The following is a 27,082-nucleotide window of genomic DNA, read 5'->3' as shown; positions in this document are numbered from 1 at the left end:
CGCAGAGCCCCAGGCTTCCTGCTTCTGTTGCTCCCAAAGGCCCGTTTGGTTTTGGTTCAGCTTCTGACCTGACCTGCCTGGGGTTACTCCTGGGCTAGAACCTTCAGGAAGCCCAGAATTAATTCCCCACAGTGAAAGAGTCTAGATACTCGCAGACCCATACCAGCTCTGGCTGCAAACCGAGGTGATCACAACAAAGAACAGAGTGAGCGACAACATGGTCACTCCGCGAGTTTCCTCAGTGGAAGGTGTTCTGTGGGGTCAAACGGGCCTCATCAGGATGGGTGGGGGAACTGCGGAGAACCAGCCCAAACCTCAGTCACTGCTCACTCTGCTAATTCGATTACTGGCATCTACTAAAGTGGTGACATTCATTTCAGTTCTCCCCTTCTCTGAAGGATAGCAGAAATGATTAAAACAGGGTTGGGCATGAGCTACAGAATTCAGGCACCTGCTGTTTTATGAACAAGAAAACAGACTGCAAACACCCGTGTCTCCCTCATTAAACTCCTTTGCTGGGGGAGAAAAAGAGGCTACGAAGAGGCCCATGCCATCTGCAACCCCACCACCTCTGCGCTGCAGGAGTCGCAGACATGTGTGTTCCGTCAGCGCCAGCTCCTCAGGGAGAAGCAAGTGTGGAATCAGACCCCCTCCAAAACACACTCGGATCCAGTAGGTTTCTTCCCTCCGTGTGGAAATCTAGACTTCTCTAGTAAATAAATCTAAAAGCAACAGGCAGGAGAAAATACTGCCATCTACAGTTTTCCCAGCGTGCAGCGAGAGGGACAGGCTTCCTACACCTGTTTTTCTGAGGCAGGAGGTGTCCGTGGCCTCCCGCGCGCCACCCCCGGGGCTTACGGTTTGGCAGAAGACCACATCGCGGCGGTACTGCAGGCTCAGGTACATGGCTATGGTGGGAGCGCTGTCCTGCATGAGCAGGAAGACCATCGCCTTCTTGGCCTTGTCACTCATCATGGCCACGCAGTCTGTGAGGGTGGTCAGCAGCGGGTAAAGGGCCTCGCTCCATTCACCTGGGCACGAGGGACGGCATCGTTTTAGAAGGAAGATTCTAAGAATTATGTTCTGAAAGTTTAACAAGTTACCTGTCCCCTAGCCCCTGTACTGTGCTGTGCTCTCCACTCCCCCTCTCCTCCCTCTCTGGATCTTCTAACTCTGCTTGGCCCATGCTCTCGCCTAGAACTGGCATCAAGTTCTGCCTGGAAGCAACCCAGTCTCGAACCTTCTAGCCTGAAGCTCTTCCAGTAAACTCAAACATCAGTCCTACTACGGGATCACTGACACATGCCTGGTCTCCTGAAACTACTAGGGACTCTACACATAAATACTCAAGACTATTCCTTTTGAGGAAAATAGCAAAAAAGCTTCTGCAAGTCAGAAGCAAGAAAACTATTCTGTCTGCAGAGGCCAATCCCCTTCCACAGCCCCACCGTTCCTCCACCGGGAAGAGAAGGGCAGCAGAAAAGTGGCATGTTCTCTTGCTTCACTTGACCCAGGCATTAAGGCAGAGACCCCTGTCCTTCTAGAGCAAAGGACACCTCCACCCTCCTCCAGCCTTTGTGAAACTGTGCTCAATTCTCACTTTGCACATCTGGAAGGAAGACCGTTCCACACGGTTCCCGTGTTTTCAGCTCTCAGAACGTCCCTGCCTTGTGCACTCACTTTCTTCCCCACCCCCCAACTTCCTGCCCACTGCCATCTTTTTCTAGCTTAGTTTTTTTTTAGGAATACAAGGAAACTCTGACCCTGTACCAAAACAACTTCTTAAAAATAGAACCTCAGGGGAGATAAATAGAGTGAAAGGTATTTTTGGCTTTGGCTCTTTTTTTTCCTTCCTATTTAGAAGACATTAAAAAGAGAGAAGACATGCCCTCATCAGGTACATTTTCAACAGGTTACCAAGCCCAGAAATAAGCATTTGGCCATCACTGCTGGGCGAGCCCTCCACCCCAAAAGCAGCAGAGGCAGTGGAGTGAAGCCCCTTGAGGATGAGGGTGCGAGCCACAGAATGCCCACAAATGTCACTGCACTCTGGGAAGGCCACGGGGCCACGTGAGCAGTGCAGCTGCCAGAAGGGTCAGCTCTGTCTTAGATCAACAGAATCTAAAAACCAGAGAGAAGGCAGATGTGGCTCTGCTCTCTCAAACTGTACGCTTAGCACTTTGTTGAGAAACAAATTTAGAGAAATGACTGAAACCTGTAAAAGGACTTCCCTATATTCAGTGTTTGGTTAACGTAGATTTGCAAGTATATGTAGCAATTCAAAATGTGGACATGATCTAACTGTACATGCAGGCACACTGTACGTGGGCATGGATTTATATCTGTAATGGAAAAAAGCAGGCTTAAATTTAGAAAGTCTACAGCAGAAAGGTCTTAGCAAATAAAGTGCGGTGAAAAAGAACATTGGACTGAGGAGTGGAAAATGTGAGTCCCAGGCCCCAGCTGCCGCTAAGTGGTGGGCCCTGGGCAAGTCCCTTGACCCCTCAGCCACATGGGTCCTGCCCGGTAAAATGGGAGTGCTGTGCTAGATAATGTCCAAGTCCCTTTCCTCCTCTAAAATTCTTAGAGACATGTTTTTGTTTCTCTGAAGAACTCTGTTGAATGAATGTCAATTATATTCAGCCAACTATCAAAGATGGTCAATAGCATAATAGCCAAATAGTCTGGGGAAAGGTAGGCAGTCATTAAGACTATTTTTCACTGAGAAGTAAATGCTCTTAGAGCAAATGTTGCCAATTTTACTTTGTTTTTCCACTTAATATGCACATACATATGTAATTAATATGCAAATCATGATAATCTTAACCTGAAAATGATCAGAATATACAAGTGGTCATATTTGACTAAGTGAGCCCTCTCCATACAACAGTTTTTGACTCTGCCTACTTCTCTTTCAAAAAAATCCATATAAGAATGACTCCGAGTTTTGCTACATTAGGAAGAAGAAAAAAAAAACACTGAAAAAATTGGCACATAGGAAGAATGGTTAAAAAGCACTAAGTGTGTGTCCTAGAGACAAGGAGATGTGGACCTCGGGGAGGAGGGTCTACATCTGCCCAGAGGAAGGCTCAGACATGTCTGGATGGCTCCAGAGTCTATAACAGTATCGACCACCATTTCTGCAATCCCTACCAGTGCTTCGCTTTAGAACTGCTTTCTCATTTAACCCACAGAGACAGGGTCAGTAATACAGGTAAGGAAACAGGCTCAGAAAGGTCAACAGACACACACAAAGAGCCAGCATTGGTACACGTCTGACTGACTCTAAACCCCATGTTATTTCTAGTACGTCAGGTGCTTCTGCTGGTAGAGAGTAGGGGGTAGAGGGTAATACATTTTGGGTCAATATGAGAAAAAACTAAAATAAAAAACTTCCAAATAAAATGAAATTCAGGGACAGTAACGAGATTTCTACCCGAGACCTTTACTTAAGTAAAGGTATCCGAGATGTTAGGGTCGATGAAGGGGTTACGCCCTGCTTCCTTCACCATGAAAGTCTTGCTATGAAAAAAATATCAGCGACTAAACAAGTGTCCTTGGTGATGTAGCTGATTCCCCTTTGGGGCAAGCTCCTTATCTAGCTGCTAACCTGTAACATTCACTGACTAGTAGCCAATCCACGGACCATTCTACTTGAGATAACTTTGAAGGCCTCTTTCAAGCCCATATGTTGTTTTTGCATTTTTTCTCATTAACAGGGGAGGGAGGGAGGGAGATTGAGAGAAAGAGAAAGAGAGAGAGAAAATGTGTCTGTGTTTCAACCCAGATTAAATACAGCCCTGCAGGAAAAGCCAAAGGAACTCCTGGCAGGGGACCATTTTAGACCATTTGACATCACCTGTGGAGAAGCCACCAATGCTTCCGGAAATGGCATAAAACAAGGAGAGTTCTACAAGCCAGGCGTTGTCTATGCTGCTTGGGAACCCACTAGTCTTCCCAGTAGCTCTATAAGCTTCAGGACACCCAGAGTTGAGAAGAACCCCTAAGCTTCTAGGGGGTGGGTTGATGATGTGGCCGCACCCGTTCCTGGACCTGACTGCTGGGTATGGTCCTGGACTTCCCCACCGCTGAGGCTCTGGGGAAATCAGCTCAGTGTGAAGGCACTGACCTGCCATGGAGGAAAGGTGAGGACGACTGGATGACTGGAGACAGACACAAAGGAGGAGAAGGCAGAAGGGCCAGGAGAGGCCATCAGGAGGAAGGGACCACGGTTATTACCTGTGCATCTGCTAAGGCCTCAGTGGCCCTGAGAGTGCAGGGTATTGGGCTCTGAGACCCGACATTGACTTTATGGGGAAAGAGAAAGTGTAAAGGGGCTGAAAGCAAATCGGGGGGGGGGGGGTGGATATGATGTATCCCATCAGATGAGCCTGCTGATGAGCTAATTTGGACTGGGTTCTGGGGGTTGCTGCCAGGAGTCACCACGGTGAGCTCAGCTGAAATCTCAGTGCTGTGCAAGCTGAGAGGATACACTAACTGACGGGAACAGTTTGGTAAATCCCACAATCGCCGATTTGCTGCACTCTAGACATAAAGCAGGGGTCCTGCTATCTCATATTTATATCCAGTCAGAAATACGTAATCATCAGACTGATCATGTAGCTGTTTTTTAGAGTATAAGAAAAAAACATATTATTTGGGGGTCTCATGCTCACTCTGGGAAAACCACAAGCCATATCCAGGAAACCCATTATGAACTAGAGCAGGGGTCGGCACGCTTTGTCTGTAAAGGGCTAGACGGTAAATATTTCAGGCTTTGAAGGCACGGGGTCTCTGTCGCAACTACTTGACTCTGACATTGCCCCACAAAAGCAGCCACAGACAATATGTGAACATACGGGTGTGACTGGTTTCCAATAAAACATTATTTATAAGAACAGGTGGTGGACGGGACTCTGCTCAGAGCTGCAGTCTGCCGACCCCTGAACTAGAGCCATAAACATGGATTTCTACATGCAAATACAGCAAAAAGATTCCATTTCTAGCGCTAACTCCAACTGAAACCATAGCAACGCCTGGTAAGAATTCTAAAGCTGCACCTGGACTCAGAAGAGAGGATGCTGTGTGACTGCGAATGTCACACTGTTTGGGTGGCTACATGGGATCTGACCATCCCCTCCATGTAATGTGCACAAGTTTAGGTGAAATCACAGGAAGCACCATTTACAAACATGGACCTCTCTAAATCAGGTCACCCACTCCAGGAAGCCCAATACGCTCATCAGCATTAACCATCTGAAAGGTTTTAGGAGGGGAAAGTGAAAAAAATGCATATGGTAGCCTGCTTCAGGCCACCATCCCCAACCCAACCGGTCTCTCACCAACTCTAAGAAAAACTGCTACATACCTCACAATGAAGAAACTCCTAAAATATTTTCCTAACTCTGGGAGAACAAGGTAATCTTTCATATTTAGCTACAAACGCTAGCTGAGTATTAAAAAGACAACTGCAGAAGCCTTGAACGGAAACCACGTACCTGGGCTGGACTCTTCAGGAGGGGGGCTGCAATCTGCACAGAAATGGAGGGCGACACGGATGATTAAGGAGCAGCACACAGTTCAAACACGAACAACTCAACGCTTGGAGCAAGTGCATCAGCAGCTGGCAGTAAGGTGGCTAAACCAAACAGAAGAGGTCGGGGCCTGCCTGCCTCTTTCCCAAGAAGGCGCGAGAAGGCCCTCCTGGGCAGCCAAACTCTCTTGGTGGTAAACACTGCTGGATTCACCGGCGTAAACATTCATGTTGCTAATACTTCAACATAAAATGCTCTTCAGGATGAGCAAACTAACAAATTACAATGTGATCAAGCGCCCACATCGATCACATTGTGTGTGGCAGAGCCCCATGTTGGCTCACCACATCTGGAAGCAAACTTGTAAAGAGAGAGACTGGCCAGTAAATTGAGCGTTCCCAGGTCAGAGCCACTGCCCTGACTGGTGGAACCTGGGCTAAAGATTGACCGCTGAGATCCAAAAGGTTAGGATTCAGTGAGGAAACCAATGTACCAAAAAACATCTAGGCCAATCTTTAAAATTGAAACCAAATACAAAACTTTTATGACTTGGGAGAAGTCTAGAATTAGAATGTCCCTACAGGTCTCTAAAAGAATACAAATTTTAATTCAGTTTCGCCTACACTGAGTCACAATGGGAAGTAGTCATTTCAATTTCACATTTCCCTTAAAAACTCTGAAATCTCTGGTTTACTGGGTGTGCCACCTGAAAGAAAACAAGTTTGAAAAGGGATCATTTGCAGTAAAAGTTTATTTTATTTTGTGCCTAAACTTTTCAGTTCAACAAATATCTTCAGGGTATTGAAAATAGGTAGTTTCAGATCCCCAAGAATAGTCAAAACCAGCGTTACGGAGACTTTTATAACTTGAATCGTCCAGAAATGGGGTGGCAAGGGATCCTTCCTCTCTAATTATCTTTGGCAATGACTTCTTAAACTGGCAAAGGGGATAGAAATAGAGAAAAATTAAAGGCCTCTATGAGGTGAAGACTTCAACCTCTTCATTAGAGCCCAAATATCCTGAGCACATCTGCCTAACAGAGACGGAAACCCACAATAATGTGGAGCGATGCAGAGCACTGCTTCTTAAACATCTGTCTGGCTAATCAGAATTGCCTCAGGCCTTGAAAGAAATACAGATTTCTGCCTCCCCAAAACCCTTCGTCCAAGATTCCAAGTCTGAATGAGGAGGAAGGTCCAGGAGCCTGTTTTTATGATCTTCCATGGTGACCCCAAACAGCGAGGTTGGCACCTTTCCTGAGAAGGGATCAGGGTTAAAGCCGGCTGGGTAAATTCAATCTTTCAATCAAACAGGAGAAGAGGGGTCTCCTCTGGTATTCCTGGACTAGTGGCTTATAATTTGTCTTAGGTCACAGAGTCCCTTGAGATTTGATCACCACTATGGACATTTTCTCCATGAACATGCAAATTTTAGCACATAACCTCAGGGGCACATGAACCTGGGGTACAACCCATAGACCTCAGGTTAAGAACAACCTGGGTCAGGGTTTGAACAGCTCTTCTCGGATGAGGAGAGCAAGAGAGTGTGTGTGTGGAAGGCAATGGAAGCCACCAAATCCTGGCAGGTGGGTGGCGGCGGTAGAAGGGGTATGGGGCACCTGTGGGGAAAATGGGGAGGAGAGAGAGGCTCATGGAGCCTCTGTGGTTCCGCTGGTAGGGACTTGTCAGCGGGTCCTGCAGAGCCCCAGCACTGGGTGATCCCTGCCCACCAGGTAAGGCTCTGAGCAGTTCTGCTGGAGGGCAAGCAGAGAGGCAGGGCAACTCCTTGGTGAAGGATGAAAACCAAGGACCCAGGACAGGGTAGAGAATTGGAATGAAAAGTGATGATGCCTTTCGAAGAGGCACAGAGTTGGTCATATGTAATAAATATGCTGGTGTGACCATAATCTGCTCATTAGGCCAAAACCACAACCCCAGGAATTTGGAATGGTATAAAAAGTCATGACAGAACCCAGCCCTGGCCTGGAGGACAAGAGATTGAGTAAAATGAATGGCTCAGCGTCTGGCTCTTTCTGATCCTCCTGATCACACCTAGGTCTGAACAGCTTCCAGGCTATGCTCAAGACTTTTTAATCAAGGACCATCCCCGGTTAATTTAGTGGCATATGGTTTCATACATTTCTCTGAATTCTGATCAGCAGAGTTAGACTCTCTCAAATGTATGCTTCACATTCCCATGATCACAACATAGCTGATTTGCATGGCACACACAATCACCAGTCATGCCCCAAATACCACAAATAAATGCTCATTTCAATAACTTCAAAACTGCATTTAAATTTGTCCATATTTGAACAATATGGGTTACGCCTAGAAAAAAAGGACATTTAAGTTATGGATATAACAGTATGTCTGATTAAATAAACTATCTCCTGCATTTAAAAACATCCAATAAATTGCTTTTTATAACTGCAGACAAAATTTTAAGTTACAAGCAAGACAACATTAAAGAGAAATGAGCAACGAACTTGCAGAATTTTTTCAAAACACAATTTACATTAAAAAAAAATGCGAACACGAACAGAGACAAAATAGCTCCATGAACCAATCACAGGTGTGGGGAACTGACACTATAATCCCTCATAGATGGAAAAGTGGAGACGTGAACACTGTTGAAACAGAGACGCAAGGGAACAGTGCCCGGAAGACAGACTGCAGGCAGATTAAAAAGGTGACGGCATGTTACACATGAAGAAGAGTTTATCAAGAGGCTTGGATGAAGGAGCACAATTCTGTCTTGAATGAAAGTTGCCCAATTCAAAAATTACAAGTCCTGGCTGTACGAAGCCTCACCCTGGCGCATCTGGGCCTTACTTACCACGACTTAATGCTCCCAAAGAACAGCAAAGGGGAGGCAGAAGCTCGGTCTGCAGCTGGGTCTCAGATGCCTGGCCTATAACGCCCTCTAGTTCTTACATGAAAAGACGGAAGGCCCTGAGCTGCAGAGACCGAGGATGCGGTCTTTTAGAAAGCATCATCCCCATCTTGAAGGCTATAAGCAGGGCAGGGCGTCTGGTTACGCTGTGTCTCCACAGAGGACTATTTCTGAAGCGTGTTGCTTCAGCCAACGTCCTACCACCTACTGAGAGTCCCGCCTTAGAGTGGTGCCAGAGAGAGGAACCTAACTCAGCCCCCAGGGGCACAGGAGTGGGTTCTACCATCTGAGTCACCGACAAGTCCCAAGGCAACGTGCCTCTGCTGGATAAGAGCACGCCCAGCCAGTGACAAGCAGCCTTTAGACAAGTCCACTGAGCCTGTCAGCAGCTCTCATCCAGCCGTGTCCCTGCACCGTTCACCTTTTCCTTGATTCTGCCAATTCCTAATGCAATAAACAATCTTATCAGAAAGACATCCGCATTTTGTTCTCCTTCAGGTTCTCAGACTGCTTTACAAACCAGAAAGGCCCGGGAGCCCAACCCTTACTGCCGTGGCAATGTGACCCAGGAGGGCCTTGGGAGTATGCCTTTGCCAGACATGCAGATTCTCCCGCGGCCTCCACGGGCACGAAGCCTACGGGAGCCTCTGCCCTCACTGCCTGCTGCGGCATGCAGCGCTACACCCCGACTCTGCCTGACAGCCCTCCCTGCAGTCTGCGTGGGGGAGGCGGTTAGAGACACAGACGGACAGAGTGATGCAGCGTGAGGTGGAGGCGGGGCGGGTGAGAAGCACGGATGCATACGCACGTGTGGCCGGGTGAGGACGGCATGCGGCACAGGGCATGGTGGAGGGGCGTGGCGAGGAGGGGACATCGAAGAAGGGGTCCTCCGGTCTGATCCAGTAGGCGTGGCTGGCCCGTTTACCTTTCTTGCTGGTGCAGCTGCCGGCGCAGGGGAAGACGTCCTCGCAGCCCTCGCCATGCAGGCGCTCCTTCTGCAGCAGCTTGTCTACCCGCTGGATGACGCACTCTAGGCTCTTGTCGACATTCAGCCACACTTTCTCCTTCCAAACCAAAAGGGCCCATTTGGGTCAGCTCTCCCAATGGGGAAAACAGAACAGAACACAGACCAAACCACCCTTCACTGATCCCCTACCCCGCCACCGTGCTCGTTAAAACACCACACGATTTAGAAAGATCAAGATCATTCAGAATTCCCCAGTAAAGCTGTATTCGCTTTTCAAAAGACAAGTCAACGTCCTGTAGTCATTGTTCTTCAAGTTTGGGAGGAGTTTGCTAGCAACCGCCATGGAGGCCAGACAGGATTTCCTGGGGCCTTCCCATGCTGGCAGAAGGGCCACATGGCCCAGAGAGCCAGTCTCACCCCCTCCTCCCTCCGCTGCAGACCTGCTACAGCCATCACACACAGAGCTCTCCTTGGATGGAAGAGAAGGGAAAGAGCTGATCACTTAAGATGGGGGAGGTGGGGAGGAGGTGAGGGAGGGCTAGGAGGGATGTGCAGAAACCCACACAGAATGCAGGATGCTGGGCAGGGCTGCGGGAGCATTTCACTGCTGACTAACAATTCAGTGACTCCCAGAACAACGCCTCTAAGCAGCAGTCCCAACAAATGACAAAAACAAGTCACTCCCTCAGGAGGCACAGATCCTGCTCTCAGGGCCGACTATGAGGAAGCAATAACATGATGCGATGTTGGGGCAACATCTCCAAAACCCTCACCTGGCTGCCCCGCACCTGAGCTCCCACATCTCCAAAAATACAATAGCCCTGGAAGGGCCAGCCTCGAGCGGAGCACTGAGGAAGCAGGAGAGGCCTGGCAGGTCTTAAGTAGCGAGGGGCCGGAGTGGGCCCCGACACCAGCGAGAGGAGGGAAGCCTCCATCAGGGCAAGGGCTCCATGGAGAAAACTGCCCCCTTTACAACCAGGGCTGAGACCGGCCCAGCCCACAGCAGCCCTGCTCTTCAGGTGGACACAGGTGTGAAAATACTGTTACCCTCCCCAGATCAGGTGGCCCAAGAGCCACTGGGAAGGAGACTTGGAGCCTGCCTGCAAAGCAGCCAACCCTCTAGGCACCTCTGAGGGGAAAAGAGGCTTCGCCCTTTTCAACTCCAGCTCAGGAGCAGGATGACGGCCCTGGGCAGCAGACTCACCCACTCCTCCTCGTGCCAGTCCACCTGCAGAGAAGACCGGCTGTTCCTCCCCGTCCACCTGGCCATGAGGGTGTCCTGGTCGTTTCTAAGCATCACCTGCTCCTCCTCAGTCGAGGTGGGGGAGGCCTTGGAGGCAATGTAGTCGGGCCGTGCCGCGTTCAGCCCGTGGATGGAGTTGGCCAGCAGCTTGCAGTCGCAGACGGTGACCAGCTGCCGGGTCTGCAGGTGCACACAAACCCAGGCCGCTGAGCCCCCAGGTGACGGGCTGCAAGGGCTATCCTCTCTGAGAGCACGAGAACTGGCCTGAGGCCCGGTTGTGCGCCCTTCTCCACGGTGCACACAACTCAAGAGCTGCAGCCCTCAGGATGTCTGAGTTTATGGGCTGCCACATGACCGGAGGGGCTGAATCTTAGCATGAATTTCCCACAAGATGACTGGAGAACACAAGGAGGATGAGGGGAGGTCAAGAAATCTCTGACATTCTTTGACCCTGGCCTGCTTCTGAGCCTGACATTGCTAGAGGAAGGGCCTGAAGAGAGCCCAGTGTCCCAGTCTTTGCTGACCTCCAGGGCTGTCCCCTCTAATTCCAGGGAGCGGGCCTTACTTTGCTTCAATCACAGAAGCCTTATCTTTTGCTTCTAATACCTGAAGCCCTGGGCTCTGGGCAGCGGGATTCCTGGCACAGCACTTCTGGATCTGGGGAATTCTGTACGCCATACGAGTTCTGGGGCTCACAATTTTTCTCTGACAACATCATCTTTCTTTTCCAAGTGAATCTAATCCCCAGGTCTCAGTCTTTATGCTGGGTGAACACATGTGAAGGATATAACACATTCTGATCAGGAACAGCACCTCACCCCAGCAAAGTGGGTGTGAGTGGGGAAGCGTGATCTGAATCTGTGTGTGCATGCATGTGTGTGTGTGTTGAGAGACAGACTGAGTAATTTGAAAAAGCATCATCCATCAAAAGGATCTGATGTATCCACTCCCCCAGTATGGACCAATATTTATATATTTTTAATCCGGATCAAATTATGGTTAATTAGAAGCTGTTTACTGATTATACGTAAGCCAATAAAACTGTACTTTTCTTATCATATGTCTATATAATAACTCTGGTTTTTTTGAATTCCAAGTTAATAGAAACGTGGCAAAAAATGTACTGAGTAGGCAGCTACTAAGAAAGCTGTGGAACTGTCCCAGCCTCAACAATGACCCCCATGCACTTGCTGGAAGACAGATCTGCATGAAGCAACAGTGGGGAGTCATGAGCCCTGGTCTCTGAGCTTGGCCTGCCCCCGTCCAGCCTTGTGATCACAAGCAAATCACCAAACCTCCCTGGCCCTTTGTGGGAACGACCTGAAGCTAGATTTTTAGGGTCATCTCAATGTCACCCCTTGTGTTGATGGCTCTAGGCACACATGTGGTATCCAGGGGTTTCCAGAAACTCAAGGTCCCCCCGACCCCACATGTAACAGGGTAGCCCCTCCTACCTTGTCTGCCAAGATGGCGAGTGTTCTTTCGAGGCCAGTGGCAGACCTATCCTTGGCTGCCCTTGAGAGCCGCTCTGCATAGTAACTCACTTGGGTTTTCAGGGTGTTGATCTGGGCAATGATCTCCTTGGCTCTGACGATGTCCTGTGGTATGTAGATTATGGACTGGCAGCTGGATGATGTACTGAAAAGGAAAAGATCAGATTTTAAGGGGTTATCTTGAATCGATGAGGATGGCAGCATCCTCCCAACCCCAGTCCAGAACCAACAAAAAATAAAGCATTCTGATACTCAGGGATGTTTTCCTAGCCAGTCGAGCTGTTGATGGGCAAAAGTAAATCTCAGGGGATCCTTTCTGCCTATATGGTAGAAGCCTTGAAATATTAAAATACAATTAAGTCTTTTATCTATATTTGTATGTATCTGTATTTTTACCATGTGTATGTACATGTGTGTACAGATATTGAACCCAGTAATTACCCAAATGCTCATAACCTTTCACCCAGGAACTGCATCTGTCAACCTCTCAGCAGGACTTTAGTAGAGACATGGGGTCTGCTAAAACCAGCAGGGGTCAGTTTATCCCAGTGAAGGAGACTGCAGTGGGTGCTGGACTTTGCCAAAAGAAACCTGTTTTTTCATTTGGCCAATCAGGACTCCAAATTTTCTGTGCACAGATCCACAATTCTCCTCCCTCACACATCTGACCCCAGCAGGTCCCCAGAATACTGGGCTTCCTTCCCCTCGCCCCTGCTCCAGGACTTCCCTCCTTTGAAATAATAACGTTCCACTGGATGAAGAGGAGGTGGAGAATGTGCCAAGCTAGAGGCCGGGTCTGGACACCTCAATGGCTTTGAAAACCTGGTGCTTCCTCCTTCCCTACCTCCTCGCCACTGAGCAGTGTGTATCTCAGGATCTGAGGTCAAAGCTACAGCCCAGCCACTGCCCAGCACCAACACTACCCTCCAGAGAACCAACTCCACATCCTTGGCTGCACAGGGCCTGGCCAGTGCGTTTGACCCCTCTAGATGGAGATGATAAATTGCGTGTCTCTCAGCTAAGATCCCAAATCAATCCAATATTATAAATTTATTTTTCGGACCATCTAAGGAAGCCAAGGAAAGTAGGGAGGGAAAGTATAAGGCACCAATGAGGATGTCTCCTCCTGCACTTTGAAGTGAGCTCTGGCTGGAATGGATGTCCCATCATTCATGGGATGATGGGCCCTCACTGGTCCCCTCAAAGAGCTGCCCTTTGGGTTTTGGAGAAGAGGGAGAAAGTGGAGGACCACACCCTCCATCGCGTCCCCTGGAGATGAAGGTCACAGGGTCAGAGCTTGAAAACCTTCCCTGCTGGGCTCTTTCTGAAGACGGATCACCAAGAAACTGCTCTGCCCCTTCCCTTGATGGACTAAGGGGTATAAACATGCAAAATCCGAAAACCAAAGCACCCCAGAAAGAAACAACACCCAAGCCCACACAGCACAATAAAAAACGATGGATTTGCCATAAGCCCATGCAGCAGATCGCGATCAAGCCCACACGGTCTGACAAGAGTCATTCCACAGCACGATGTGCACACAACTACTTTCCAATCTGCAATCACTCTTCCAAATGAATAGCTGCCACTTAAAACAATTTAGTCTTAAAAATACAATCTCAAAATAGAATTTTAAAACATCTATTCTTCCTACTATAGGCCCCACTATTTAGAGTATACAAGTAATGTGTGCTTCACGTAGATCTACATGTGTGTGTGATGGCTGTGTACACCTCAACAAACACACACCCTCCCCCAAGTCCGAGAGAAAAGCATGACCCCCCACTCACCTGTGTTCTTACAGGTCACGCTCTAATAACAGTAAGCGGGGACTTATGCACGGGAAGTATATGGTGGGGTGAGAAAGAATAAACGTCAAAGAGCTGCTGTTCAGGGATGATCATGAATATACGAGCACGTGTGCTCAACCTAGTCCTAAAAATGGGGAAAGCTGAAAAGGTCTTGGGGGGGTGAAGAGGTGTTTCTCAGGACTTCTTGCTGTCACACGTCCCCAGCAGAGCCCTGACATCTCAGACAAGGCCCAGCTGTGGCCCCTGATCCTCACCAGCTCCAAGATGGCAGTAATTCTTGAGGGGCTGCAGGTCCCTCCAGGCCTGTTGCCAAAAGAAGTGCCACTGCACAGCCCCCACTCCGGGCCTGGGCAAGTGCTTTGGGCATGACTGGAGAGGGTCTGGGGGCAGCAGTGGGGACCCCCAGGCAGCAGACATGGTGATTTCTGGCTGCCACCTAATTCTTTGGTGGAAAAAGTCACTTGGTTATATTAATTCTGGTAAAACTGACCCTAGTACCACTGTTTTAAAAATATGCATAAACTATTAAGTATCATGAAAATGTAAGCTGGCTTCGTTCCTACAAGAGGTGATGGTGACGTGAAAACTGAAAAGCCCCAGATTCTTGTACAAGAAGCCAGAAAAGGATTCCCAACTGCACCAATGGGTTGACCTGAAACCCCAGCACCTGGGGACTTGCCCGGCCCGGGCTCTTCCTCATCCTGGGAGAAACGGAACTGGGTCTTCTCTCAGAGTGAGCACAGCAATGAACTGCTGCCAGATTTTAAAGGTAAAACAGTAGACTGGATATTGGCTATTCATTATCAAAGAACATTGCAGTTGGAAGGGAGAATTCTGTCTACGAGGCTGTAACTAGGAGCCCACAGTGGCACCCAGGGGTGAGGCACCTCACAGAGGAGCGGACAGCACAGGCTTTCTCTGCATGAGAGCAAGACCCAAACAGACACTCTCTCCACAGACAGAAAACTCACCAACACTCCTCAAAACTGCTAAAGAAAAGAACCAAAATGAAATATTAACAGTTTGTTAGCAAACACCAAATGCAAAATAAAAAATTAAGAAGCCAAGTTATCTTTTGTCAAAATACTAGAAATTATTTATTCAGGCCTCAACTACAGCGGCATTTAAACTTAGGAGCCCAAGGAGCTTATTCATCAGAGCAACCTCAGTGCTTAAGCCCCAGGGAGACATTCCACTCATGAGCAAGTGACATGTGCACTTAAAGGGAAGTTCAAATGATGAAACCATTTCTACAAGTAGTTTCATGACATTAGTAGGAAACTAAATCAAAATTTATCTTATATATTCAAAAAATACTACAGAGGCATTTTGGGAATTAGAAGCCCTGAAGTCAACATGCAGAGTAATCAGGTATCAACATCCTGACCTTCCTGGGACAGGGACAGCCAGTGGCATCCCCTCTTGACTGGCCCCCACGCCATCCTCAAATAGCACGCTCACACCTCCACACAGCCACATGCAATGGAGCAGCAGACACACAATCTTGGGCTGGCTGTGCAGAGCTGTGGTGCACACAGGAAGCTTTGTCTTCACCATAATTCCCAAAGGAACACCAGCATCAATGAATCTTCAGGTGGGTCTAGTGACCTGGTTTGTCTACACAGGGAAGAGCCCTTGGTGGGGATGAATCAAGGCATCTGGGTGCCTCCCAGGGAATGCTGCCTCGCCTTGAAGGCTGAAATTCCCCTTCCTAACCACAGCCCTTTCTTGTTCCTCCTCCGGTCCAGGACTCACTCCAGGGCAACCTGTGCACACGCCTCAATGGTGACTTCTCACAGTGCACTCTCTTCCGCCCGCCTGCTCACCCTCCAGCCCTGCCCCACGGTCAGGGACACTCGTAGCTGCATCCCTGATCCCCTCAGCCTGATCACTGACCACTGTAACTGACCTTTCACCCCCTTCCTGATTTCCCAGCCACGGCAGCACAGAGCCAAGCAATGGCCCACTGGCTCTCCACCCACCACGTGCTGACGCTCTCCACCCGACCTGTCGGATTCTCTTGACGCTCCCACTGCTCTTGCTTCACCTTCCCTCAAAGGGTTCCAATCTCAATAGATAAGTCTGATCCTTTCGACTCCACATTCTGCAGAGGCTGTTCCATCATACCTTCAGCTTATTCCTTCCTTATCACCTCAAAAATCTCGGCAACCCCATCTTGAACTTCTCTTGTCCCTTCTAGGATTAACTGCCTGGCCCTGCCTCTTTTCATCGTCTCCAGAACCCTGCTCCATCAACGTTCTCTTCTGTGTTACCTCATTCCCTTTCATCTTTCCCATCAGCCTAAACACATGCTCAAGTCATAATCACTCTCCCCAAACCTGAGACCTTCATGCTACTTCCTCCATTTCACCGTCCAAGGATCTTAACAGGATCATCTACATTCCTCGCCTCCACTTCTTACTCTCGCATCCCTTGATCTATTTAAACCTTGACAGCGACATTCTGGAAGATCACCAGTGCCTCCAGTACGTCCAGTACAACAGCTTGGATTTACGACTCTCTCCCCTCCGCCCTGCTCCAAACTCCACAGCACCTTCTGCCTTCTTTCCGAGCACGGCACTGCTTGCTCCAAACGGTGCTGCTGACTTGTCTGCTCCTAGGCAAAGCCCGGATCTCCTCAGGCCAGGCCTAGATCTGCCAGCCCTGCATCCCTGGTCCCCAGCACACGGCCCCACACTGAGCAGGCTGCCAACGAGACCAGCTCTGTCCTCAGCTCCTCTCCCGAGGCGCTGTGCCGCTGCCGCACCTCACTTCATGCTCTGCAATGCCCTTCCTCACCCGGCCTACTTGGCAATTGCCTGCTCAGGACAGTGGCTCCATGCAGCTCCTTGAGCCTTCTTAAAACTGGGAACGTTCACCCTGCAGTCCTTTAGGAAAGGAAACAATCTCTTCCAGGCTTCGCCCTTTGTGATGTTCCACTGACTGAGCAGGGACTCTAAAGGACAGTCGAGCCAGCGGAGAACCCACACCGGGCTGCCGCCTAAAGCACCACTCTCAAGGTGGGTTTCAATCTGCTGTTCATTTGCAGGGTCGGGACCACTAACCAGGTGCCCTCATCACCCACCCAGCTCAGTCGCACACGCACAGAGCAGCACCGAGTCCACAAGGCAGCTCCTCCCGCCACGCAAAAGCAGATCGGATGGCTGGATGTTTTCGCGGTCACATTTTGATTTTGTTTTTAACCTAGGAAGCACCACAGCTGTACAAGGACCACAAACACCCTCCAAGAACTTACTGTTTCTTGGTCTCTTCAAATTTGTGCAGCTTTTTACGGAGACCTCCTGACTTAAAACCTTGGCAGTGTGCTGCTGGCGCTCCGATGGTGACGATGTCGTAGTTCTGATCTGAATGACAGAAAGCTCTCCTCCATTACTCTGGGCTCAGGCCTGTGGACAAGCCAGCTACAGGGATATGCACACAACTCTGGGATCCTGCCCCTCCAGCCCATTTCCAAGCAGCCTGTGGTTCCCTTCACCCCACGGCCCGGGCTGTCCAAGGGCCTCTGGAGCCCAGCACCATCATCTCAACAGAGAGGGGCTTCTGTACGTCTCAAGAGGGAGCCACACAGGGCTGGAGGCAACTACTCGTCAACACTCAGCCTGCATCCCTCTTTCAGAAGGATGACTGATGGGCAACTTTCTGCCACACAAACATAAAGGGAAGCTGGAAAGAAGAGAGACAAGAGGAAGGGGTTTGAGCTCTTTATCAAAGACCTTACAAAGGTCCTTATGACACGTCTCTTATCCAACTTGCCCAGAAGAACACACAGCAAAGGCTGGGGCAGATGTGGGCCAGCGCAGGGACCAAGAACACAGGGAGAAAAGAAGTGAAGTGTGATTCAATAAGAGAGGCAGAAAAAGAGTTACCTGATCCTCCATCGTCTTGAACTCTCATCCTTTGTATGTGCAGGTTTGTGGGAACAAATTCTAACTTTTTGTCTGCTTTCAAACTGCTTGCTTTAAATGAGGGACCTAAGAAAAAAAATACGAGAAAACAAAGATCATCCACACGTATCCTGCATTCATGAATGGCAAGTAGAAAAGTGGTATTTTGAGGATGCTGCTGTAGCTAAGCAGATATGTGTTGGTAGTGGTCTAGAAAATTCCGAGTTGCCCATGAGCACATTTCATTTCCAGAGAGCAGGTGGGTGAAATGTTGAAGGGAGGGCAGCTCGCTGGCCAGGAGACTGGTTCTAGCTGCTTAGGTAGTGAACAGAGCTGGGTAGAACCAGCTTCAGAAGGCTATGCTAACAGTGCTATGCCTTCCCACGACTCAGCTCTCAGTGGAGAGGTCTAACACAAAGACGTGATTTTGTGCAGCACAATGTCAGCACCACTGTAAAGAGCAAATGGGTCCGCGCCACGAACTGCCTGTTCCAACTCTGGAGACCGCCACCATCCAAGATCTAAGAAACTGGTTCGACCAGAGCAACACATCTCAATGCCAAAAAGTGACGTCTAGGTCTGCTCATCACCCAGGCCTATCAAGATGAATAAATGCTACACAGCATGGACTCCGGCCCTCTGAAACGCTCACACACATTCCCTTGTTTACACTTGGGTGGTTAAGGAGGTTGGATGACAGTTTGTAACAAATATCCACAATTTTATTTCTATAATCAGAATCCATGACTAATAAAGTGAAGGACCACATGCATTGAAAAGAAAGGAATTACAAATTAAACTGAGAATCAGAAGAATGGAATAAATAAATATTCCATCTAGTGAAAAGGGTGCATTTATTTTGCCAATATATAAAACACAGACGAGGGCCGGCCCTGTGGCTTGGTGGTTAAGTGCGCGCGCTGCGATGCTGGCAGCCCGGGTTCGGATCCCGGGTGCGCATCGAGGCACCACTTCTCTGTCCATCCTGAGGCCGAGTCCCACATACAGCAACTAGAAGGGTGTACAGCTATGACATACAACTATCTACTGGGGCTTTGGGGGCAAAAAATAAAATAAATAAAATCTTTAAAAAAAAAAAAAAAAAAAGTAAAACACAGACGAGAGGTCATCTATGTTTGGCATTTGTCACAGATTGTTCTCCAGAGCCTGATACTTACAGGGCAGCCCACAGACCAGCAGTATGGGCATCCTGGGAGCTTGTTAGAAATGCAAAATCCCAGATATGCATTTTAACAAGATTCTCTGGGGATTTAAGTACACACTGACATTTGAGAAGCTCTGCTCTAGAAAAGTCAAGGTGTGTGGGTTTCAGACTTTCTCAGGTAACAGGCATCCAGCATAGGTGGGTCCCTAAGTTCCTTCAGGCAAATGCTGCCATTTCTCTTAGAAATGCACTTAGACCCATTCTTGAGATTCAAACCAAACCCAGGGCACCATCATCTTGTCATCCTGCCTGTATTTGGCTTAACCAAGTTCATGGACAGGTTCATGTTCTGTGTCAAAATCACATTAAGCGTGATTTTCCTTAAACCCTAAAATTCCATTATGTAGAGGGGAAGGAGGGAAGAATCTAAAGATAGAGAATAAAGTAATGAAAAAACAAAACAAAGTAAAAAGGGAATAAAAAGGGTATAGAGTTAGGAATAGTCTTCTAAATCTACTGTGAGAAGTGTTTTGAAAATCAAATGGCATTTTTCAAGAAGAAAAGGTGAGGTGTCTGTACTTCACATTCTCTTTTGAGCCTTAAAATGGAGAGTCCCATTCAGACAACTTATATGTTCAATAAAAGTACTATTGAATATTTAAACTGGAAAATCTAGAAAACCACTTTGTCTCAAGGTAAACGGCCTACATGCTTTTGGTTATTTCACTGATATTAGACCAAGATGAAGAAATAACAGTAAGCAAGAGCCTGTGATTTGGTCTGTCCTAAATTTCATCCTACAGTTGTTGTTTTGGCAGACAACACCATGGAAGGAATTGTCAAGGCAATTCACAGATTTGTCTTCCTAATTACGATCTGAAAAATCCACATCTGAAAGAATTCACACCTACACAAGAATCTATTTTTAAAAGTCCATTAGAGCGTCTGTCAGTGAGAGTATTTGAGCGACCTTGGGTTCCAGATTTCTAGCCAGGAAAATGGAGAGCATGCGAGCCGTGATGAAGATGAGACGGGGCACCCACCTTTGTACTGATGGAGGTCGGTCAGGTTCTCCTGGTATATGAGGATGACAGTCTGGTACTGAGTGACAATCTGGCGCCGGAGGCTCTCCCAGCAAGGGGACAGATCCCCCAACTCCTCCAGTTCACACACTCTGCAAGCAAGACACACGTCAGGCCGTGGAGCCGGCTCACTTCCCTGGAGAGGCACAGGAGTCCTAACCAACTCAGAGAACAAAGTGTACACGAAAGTATCACTGTCACCCAGGGAGGGCTCAGGACAACAGTTACCTATCCTGCAGGTCTAGAGGGCAAGCAGTGGGGCAGGGTGACAGCCCGCTCCAGGAGGAACAGCTGTATGAAAGGGAGACAACTGACTATGTGGAGAAGTGCACAGAGCAGCTAGAGAGGCTGTAGCAGAACAGCTCCTTGCCTGTGTCCACACAGGCCGCACAGGCGAAGGCTTGAACGCAGGCTGCCTGAGTCTGGGCTGAACAGAACAACGTGTGACCCTCCCGGAACACGAGAGGATCGCAGGCCTGTGAGCAGCTGCTACAAGGCCATCTCCCCTCCCCTCTTCACCTCCCCCAGGGGCTGTCATAAGACAGTTTCTCACTGCCTCCCAGGTTCTGGTGCAGGATGGGGCTCTGCCTCCCTTAAGAACAGAGCTGCAGAACATAAGGTGCTCAGCTGCAGTCTACAGCTGGCAGCTCAGCAACGGGGGGCCCGCAGCTCCTGCCGTGGTCGTCCGGCCCCTTCTGTTTCAATGTCATCATTTTTGGGTATGGGACAAGGACCACGGGGAGCTAGCGACTTTGGCTATGCTTCCTTTCTCTGTCTACGTAAGTAATGAACTGTCTAAATCTAAAAGTGGCATGGGGGAGGAGAGGGGAATGGGAAAAGAGGAAAAGGAAAAAGAGGCTTTATATCCAGAAAAATAAAAGCCGTGTAAGAACTGAAATATAAACGTCTTAGCTCGGCAGTAAAATAGCAACATAATCAGGATAATGAAAACACAAGATGGATTAAAAAAAAAAAAAAGATATCCATATTAGGAAAATGGGGAATGGGAAAGTATAAAGGACCTAAAAGCCTCATCATAGGACATCTCCTAATCCCCGAAACTGATTAATTAAGAGAGCACACTACACATATAGCAGTAAACACTAAAACGGCTAAAAGTGGTTATTTCTAGGAAGTAGATCAGAAAGGAGAGGGCTCCAAGACTTATGTTTTTGTTAAAAGCCCTGTGGCACTATTTGGCTTTTTATACTATGCACATTTTCCTTTGAGGAAAAAAAGCTTAATTTTATAAAAGTTTTTAGGAATCTACTAAATTGTCTGAAGTTAAAAGAGTTGTACCATTCTATTATTATTAAGTGAGCGAAATTAATGTAAAAGAACACCAAGTTCAGGCAAGCCAGTGGTGAGACCTACGTCCTTGTTCACTGCTAGCCAAATGGCCCCACAGCCCCAGGTCTGCTCATGAGAGCACGAGCCCGCCAGCCTGGGCCGCTGCTGGCCCGTCCCTCTGGATGTCTTTGCCCCTGCGTTTCATGTGGCTCCTTCTTATGCTTTGGGTGTCAGCTTAGTGTCACTGTCTCACAGAGGCCTGCCGGGACTGCCCTCCTCCTCCTCACAGCCTCTGTTTAATTTCCGCACAGCGCTGGCACATCCGGGGCTCTGTGTGTGGCCCCCAGTTCTTGTTATTGACTGTCTCCCACGGTCTGTGTCGCTCATCAGGAAGCCTCCCACGCTGAGCACAGCGCCAGCCACATGACGGGTGTGAAAAACAACAACAAAACCCTCAAAACCACAGCACTTGTTAAATGAATGAACTCTTCAAAATTAGAGTACACTGAATAATGGGAAAGTATTTCATAATTAAAAATTATAACACAAAAACTGAAGATATATGGAAAACTAGATGGTAGCCAGGTAAATATATACAAATATGGAAAAGCTGAAGGGGAAGTTTTAAAAATTAAAATAACTATAAAATATGTAAATATATATAGAGAAAGCCGCTCATTGTATTATTATTGTCATTTTTCTTTAAGTTTGATTTTTTTCAAGACAAAAAATTAAAACAAAATAGCTGTATTAAAACAGTAGAATTCTGACTGCATTGTTTCCTCTCATGCTTCTGTTACATCCTGTTTATAATTAACACCGTTCTATGACAAGGAGTAGAAATGACAGTCTGAGGCGATCAGGAGACGTAACCTGCAAGGCCGGCCCCACCTCTCAGGCCTCTCCCTGCCTTAGAATCAGTGGAATATGTCCTGCTGAGAGATGCGGAGGACCAGAGCACACATACAGCCTTCTGGAGCCCATATTGCTGTGGCTACCCTAGGAAACTGCTGACCCAGGCAGCTATAACCAAAGAACGACCAGCTACAGCTGTGCATCGCTTAACGACGGGGACATGTTCTGAGAAATGCATCACTGGGTGATTTCGTTGTTGTGTGCACATCACAGAGTGTACTTACACAAACCTAGATGGTATAGCCTACTACACACCGAGGCTGTATGGTACTAATCTTATGGGATCACTGTCGTATATGCGGTCTGTCATTGACCAAAGCATCCTTATGTGGCCTGTGACTGTATTTCTAACTTTCTAAGGCCAAATGAAAGGGGAAAGGAGAGGGGAATGGCAGGGAGAAGGTACTGAGTGCTGGACACACACCTGCTGCTTCCGGCACGTTGTCCTATAAAGTGCTCACACAGGAACCCCAGCGTACAGATGAGCAAACTGAGGCTTTGGCGTGTCCGGGCCACAAAGCAGGCAAATGGCAGAGGCTGGGCTTGCAGCCTGCTCTAAGGCCAGTGCTCTACCCACCACATCTCAAAGCTTTCCAGAAAGGCAGGGGCACAAGACGGGGTGTGACGGGTGGTTGGCCCCTCACGTGGCCTCACCTGGCCGCATCTTCCTCGAGCAGGAGCTTCACAAACTGCCGGGGCACGTGCAGGGAGAGCACACTCTCCGCCATCTGCTCCAGGATCCTCAGGTGGTTGCCGTCAGTGGTTGGGAAGCGGTACATGCGGCAGATGGCGCCGCCGAACACTGAGGTGGGACGGCGGGGGAGACAGAGGCTGGGTGAGCTGGTGCAGACCTGCCGCGAGGGGCCTCCTCCCCAGGCCCTCAGCGGTGCTGACGCCCTCAAGTCTTCTAACTGTTCATCTCAAGGGAATTAAGACATTTAAACCAAAAACCCACCACGTGACTGAGCCTGATCACTCCTCTCCCATGACATGCAATCTTCTTGCCCCAGAATGTGTAACAAACTCTGAAGTACAAGGGGTTGGGGCGGGGAGGCTGTCAGCCACTAAACCCAACGCTAAACAAGAAGGCGCGAAACAAAGGAGAAGCCCTTCCTCACAGTACTACTAACTCTCCATATGCTGGCAAAAAGAACGACTCCTCCATGTACAACAGGGAGGTGACAATCAGAGCAGATGGGGAGGAAAGGGTGACCATGGCCCGAGCAGACACTCACAAGAGTGGCAAGAGTACCAACGGAGGAAGCTGTTTACCCGATTTCAGTAAAGTGTCTTTTCGCAATGAAGCATATTTGGATCGGATTCCCAAGGCCTCGGTCAAGCTCTCATCAACGGGCAGAACCATCTAATAACACGTACAGAGAGGCACAAGAAACCTGTGAGACCAGAGCACTCAAGAGAAATGGTGGCCTGGGGACACCATAAAAGAATGCTTCAAATTACCATCCACCATTAACTCTACAATGAATACTCCACCCAAGCCACAGACAAACTAATCCACCTCCCAGTATATAGAACATATTCCACGCACACACAACTTTCTAGAAATGCATGTCTTTTGACAAAGCCACTTCACCTTGTGTTTCAGGATTCTGATGTGTAAAATGAAAGGGAGGGAATAGATGGTGCCCAGAAGTATTTCCAGAGCTGACATTCTGGGCTTATTTTGGGTGAAATGAGATAACTCTGTATTTTACAATGACTACTTACCAGTGTTTGGGTTCTTAAATTAGAATTCTAGTTTTAGAGCATGGAGTATCCGTGTGAGAGAGGGTGTGGGAGAGAGAGTGAAGGAGATGGAGAGGAGGAGATGGGGTGTGAGAAGAAGGCGGTGTGCGGGCACGGAGAGTGCATAAGGTGAGTGGGGGGCACATGTTGTCTGGGAGAGGAACATACTAACAAAACATCACAGATACTCTGGTCTCATTCCACACCCCCACAAGCCACCTCCCTACCCGCCTGACTGCAGCGCCTCTGGCCAGGCTCCTGCCCATTCGCTCCGCCCGCTCTCTGGAGGTGGCCAGCATGGCCGGAGCAGAGGAGCCTGTTCTCTGAGGAGCCCCCTTCTCACTACTTTCAGAAGTGCCTGGAAGAAGGCATGTCCTGCGAGGCAGCATCAAGCAGCAGCCCTGGCCTTCCCTTCCCTTCCCTGAGCACAGAGGCCAAGTCCACGTGGACAGGTCCTCTAACTCTAATGCGGAGGAGGAAGGTGGCATGCTCACCCTCCCATTGACGGTGTCCAGAGACCGGGTCACGGGGGGCCGCTGGTCCGACTTCTCCTCCATCTGCCAGCCGATCACGGTGATGTTACCCACGCGGTCACTCTCTGCAGACCTGCAACAAGCAACGTGCTTTAGTGAGTGGTGACGTGACTGCACTTCATGTTCTGCTTAAATGCGAAGCTCAGCCGTCCCGGCTCCCCAAGTGATCCTGAGGGCACCACGATCCGGCCAGCTGGTCGGTCAGCCAGCATTCACAGGCTCCGGGCAGGCACACAAGGAAACCATGGGGCACAGGGGAGGACTGCACTGGAGAAGGGACAAACCACCACAGAGAAGTGTGGCGTGCCTGGTGGAGTCAGAGTGGAGGGGCCGACGCTTGCTTGGGAGGCGTCCCTCAGCCCCTGGGCTGACCCCTGCCCCAGAGAGTGAGGGGGAATGACAACTGGAGGGCACCTTCTTCTGGCATTGGACCCCTCTCTGCTCCTTCCCATCCCCCTCTCAAGCTTTGATGAGCCTCAAGGCCTAGGCCTGGACCCCAAATAAGCAGAGGTCACCAGGGTTTCCCGACACCTCTGAATCCTGACACAATATAGCTGATGCACTCTAGCCCCGGTCAGCTTCACCCGACACCCCTCGGGGTGGCTGCCAGCTGCCCAGGCCCATCTAATTCATCCAGGGAAGCCCCAGGGACACCGTGAACCTCAGGCTTTTTATTTAAGATGTCTGACTTAGCCAGCTTCTCAATTTTTAAGGGGTCACATCTACTGACCATTTCCTTTGTGACTTGCATTGTTCTCATGCCTGGAAAAGTCCTTCCAGGGCTATCTGTTCAACAGTCATCTCCAGATCCTTCTAAACAGGATGACATCCATTTCTTACAGTTAACTCCAGTCCAACTGGAGTTACTTGTGGCACGTGCTGCCCCTATGCATTGTCCTCTGACAGCCCTGCCCCAACGAGACCCCTCATTTCCCCAGACTCCTCCTTCATGCCGAGTCAGGCTCACACACAAAGGACGGCTGCGGGGCTCATCCGTCCAACGTCCACAACGCTGCATCACCGCAGCTTCAGAATGTCACACTCTCTAGCAGGGAATTCATCATCTCTGTCAAAATTTTCTTTGCTATTTTGGACTATTTTTCCAATGTTTACATTATTTTGAAAAAAAGAATGCCACATCAGGGTTTGGGTGGGAACTGCCTCTAAAATGAATCTGGGAAGGATTGACATCTTGACATCTTTCATCTTCCTTCCAGGAACACAGTGGGGGCCAGGGGGTCTCCCTCTCTTCTTTCCACAAATATTTATTGAGCACTAGGCACTGTTCTAGGTGCTTGGGATACAGCCATGAAGCAAAACAGACAAAAATCCCTGCTCTCCGGGAGATTACATTCTATTGGGGAGGGGACAGATAATACACAAATATATTTTGTCTTATTAGATACGTATCTAGGTTTTCCTTTAGGTCTGAGTAGAATGTGCTCATATTTCCCACAGACGCCCCACATTTCCATCAGGCCCTCTGATAGGCTGACTTTTTTATCTTGCCTCAATGGACAAGCACCTCCCCTCTTAGACTGGCCTCTGGGAGGGGCAGGGTGCTCTCTCAGTATAGGAAATAGAGCCTTTCCCCACCTGTCCCTGAACCTCTTCATTCCATACCCTTCCAAAGGAACAAAATTAAATACCAACCTTAGTGTTAAATGCAATCTATGATGCCTGTCCTGGAGCAGATCCTTGACAACGAAGGTTCCAGAGCCCAGTAAATACATCTGAGGAAGAAGGGGGAGAGAGACAGCATTAGTGTGCTTGCTTTGCCTCTGCTCCAATTACCAGGCCCCAGGGGAGTCCGGCTGGTTTCCTCAACATATCTGACCCTCATCTCAGGAGCCCAATAGAGATGCTCAGTAAGAAATTCCCAAAGACAAATATGTTTGGACATTTGTTAATTTGTGAGCCAGTAGTGAAGTCAATCTTGTGCTCTCCTCTCTTTCAAATGATCACAGAACTTAAAAAAAAAGGTAAGAAAATCCCCCAAACCACGTTACTTAACTGTTCCCTGAGATCTATCTTTGACATCATACACAGAGAGTTTGATTTGGGTCATCTGATTGATAAGAGAGTCTTGAAAGAAGGCAATACTGCTTAGAAATATAGGATTGTTGGTTCCCTAGAATAGAAAAGAAAATAATCAGAATACAGAGTTGGATTTTTTAATGTAATTGCTTTTGAAATACATCAACATTTTCAGAATGATAAATTAACATTCTCGTAAACTAGGATCAACACAAACACTAATGACAGCTTAAATGGATGCACACAACCCAACAACTGCTTTCCAAAAACAACAAAGCAGTCTGACACAGACCGTTCTAGACCCAGATACAACAAATGCAACAAATGCACAAGCTGTGCCCAAGGGCTCATTCTAAGGGTTTCTCATTCAGTAGGAAGGATTTTATAAAACTAAAATGAGTTGAATGTCCACATATATTCTTAGTCTTACAACTTTAGAAGAGTCATGTATTTGGACCTTCTACTT

General features: G+C 48.5%; 1 protein-coding gene across 9 annotated transcripts in view; it reads right to left on the bottom strand.

The window, feature by feature from the left end:
• INPP4A (inositol polyphosphate-4-phosphatase type I A) overlaps window positions 1-27,082 on the bottom strand; it is a 136,456-nt gene that overhangs the window by 24,336 nt on the left and 85,038 nt on the right. For 5 of the 9 annotated variants that reach the window (XM_087426189.1, XM_087426187.1, XM_087426184.1 and 2 more), the window contains exons 6-18: window positions 26,594-26,710; window positions 26,233-26,312; window positions 24,541-24,652; window positions 23,573-23,663; window positions 22,955-23,102; window positions 20,057-20,187; window positions 17,831-17,935; window positions 17,200-17,308; window positions 12,094-12,277; window positions 10,601-10,819; window positions 9,238-9,493; window positions 5,499-5,531; window positions 859-1,031 (exon numbers count right to left, since the gene is read on the bottom strand). In XM_087426189.1, coding sequence (XP_087282315.1) covers window positions 859-1,031; window positions 5,499-5,531; window positions 9,238-9,493; window positions 10,601-10,819; window positions 12,094-12,277; window positions 17,200-17,308; window positions 17,831-17,935; window positions 20,057-20,187; window positions 22,955-23,102; window positions 23,573-23,663; window positions 24,541-24,652; window positions 26,233-26,312; window positions 26,594-26,710 — 1,758 coding nt within the window. The remainder of the gene's footprint in view (window positions 1-858; window positions 1,032-5,498; window positions 5,532-9,237; window positions 9,494-10,600; window positions 10,820-12,093; window positions 12,278-17,199; window positions 17,309-17,830; window positions 17,936-20,056; window positions 20,188-22,954; window positions 23,103-23,572; window positions 23,664-24,540; window positions 24,653-26,232; window positions 26,313-26,593; window positions 26,711-27,082) is intronic. The other 4 variants (XM_087426191.1, XM_087426192.1, XM_087426190.1 and 1 more) reach the window with 4 other exon arrangements.

Source organism: Ceratotherium simum, chromosome 40, assembly GCF_057802395.1.
Source record: "Ceratotherium simum simum isolate JZ-2026a chromosome 40, ASM5780239v1, whole genome shotgun sequence".
Taxonomy (NCBI): Eukaryota; Metazoa; Chordata; class Mammalia; order Perissodactyla; family Rhinocerotidae; genus Ceratotherium; species Ceratotherium simum.
This window is presented reverse-complemented; position numbering and strand designations above follow the sequence as displayed.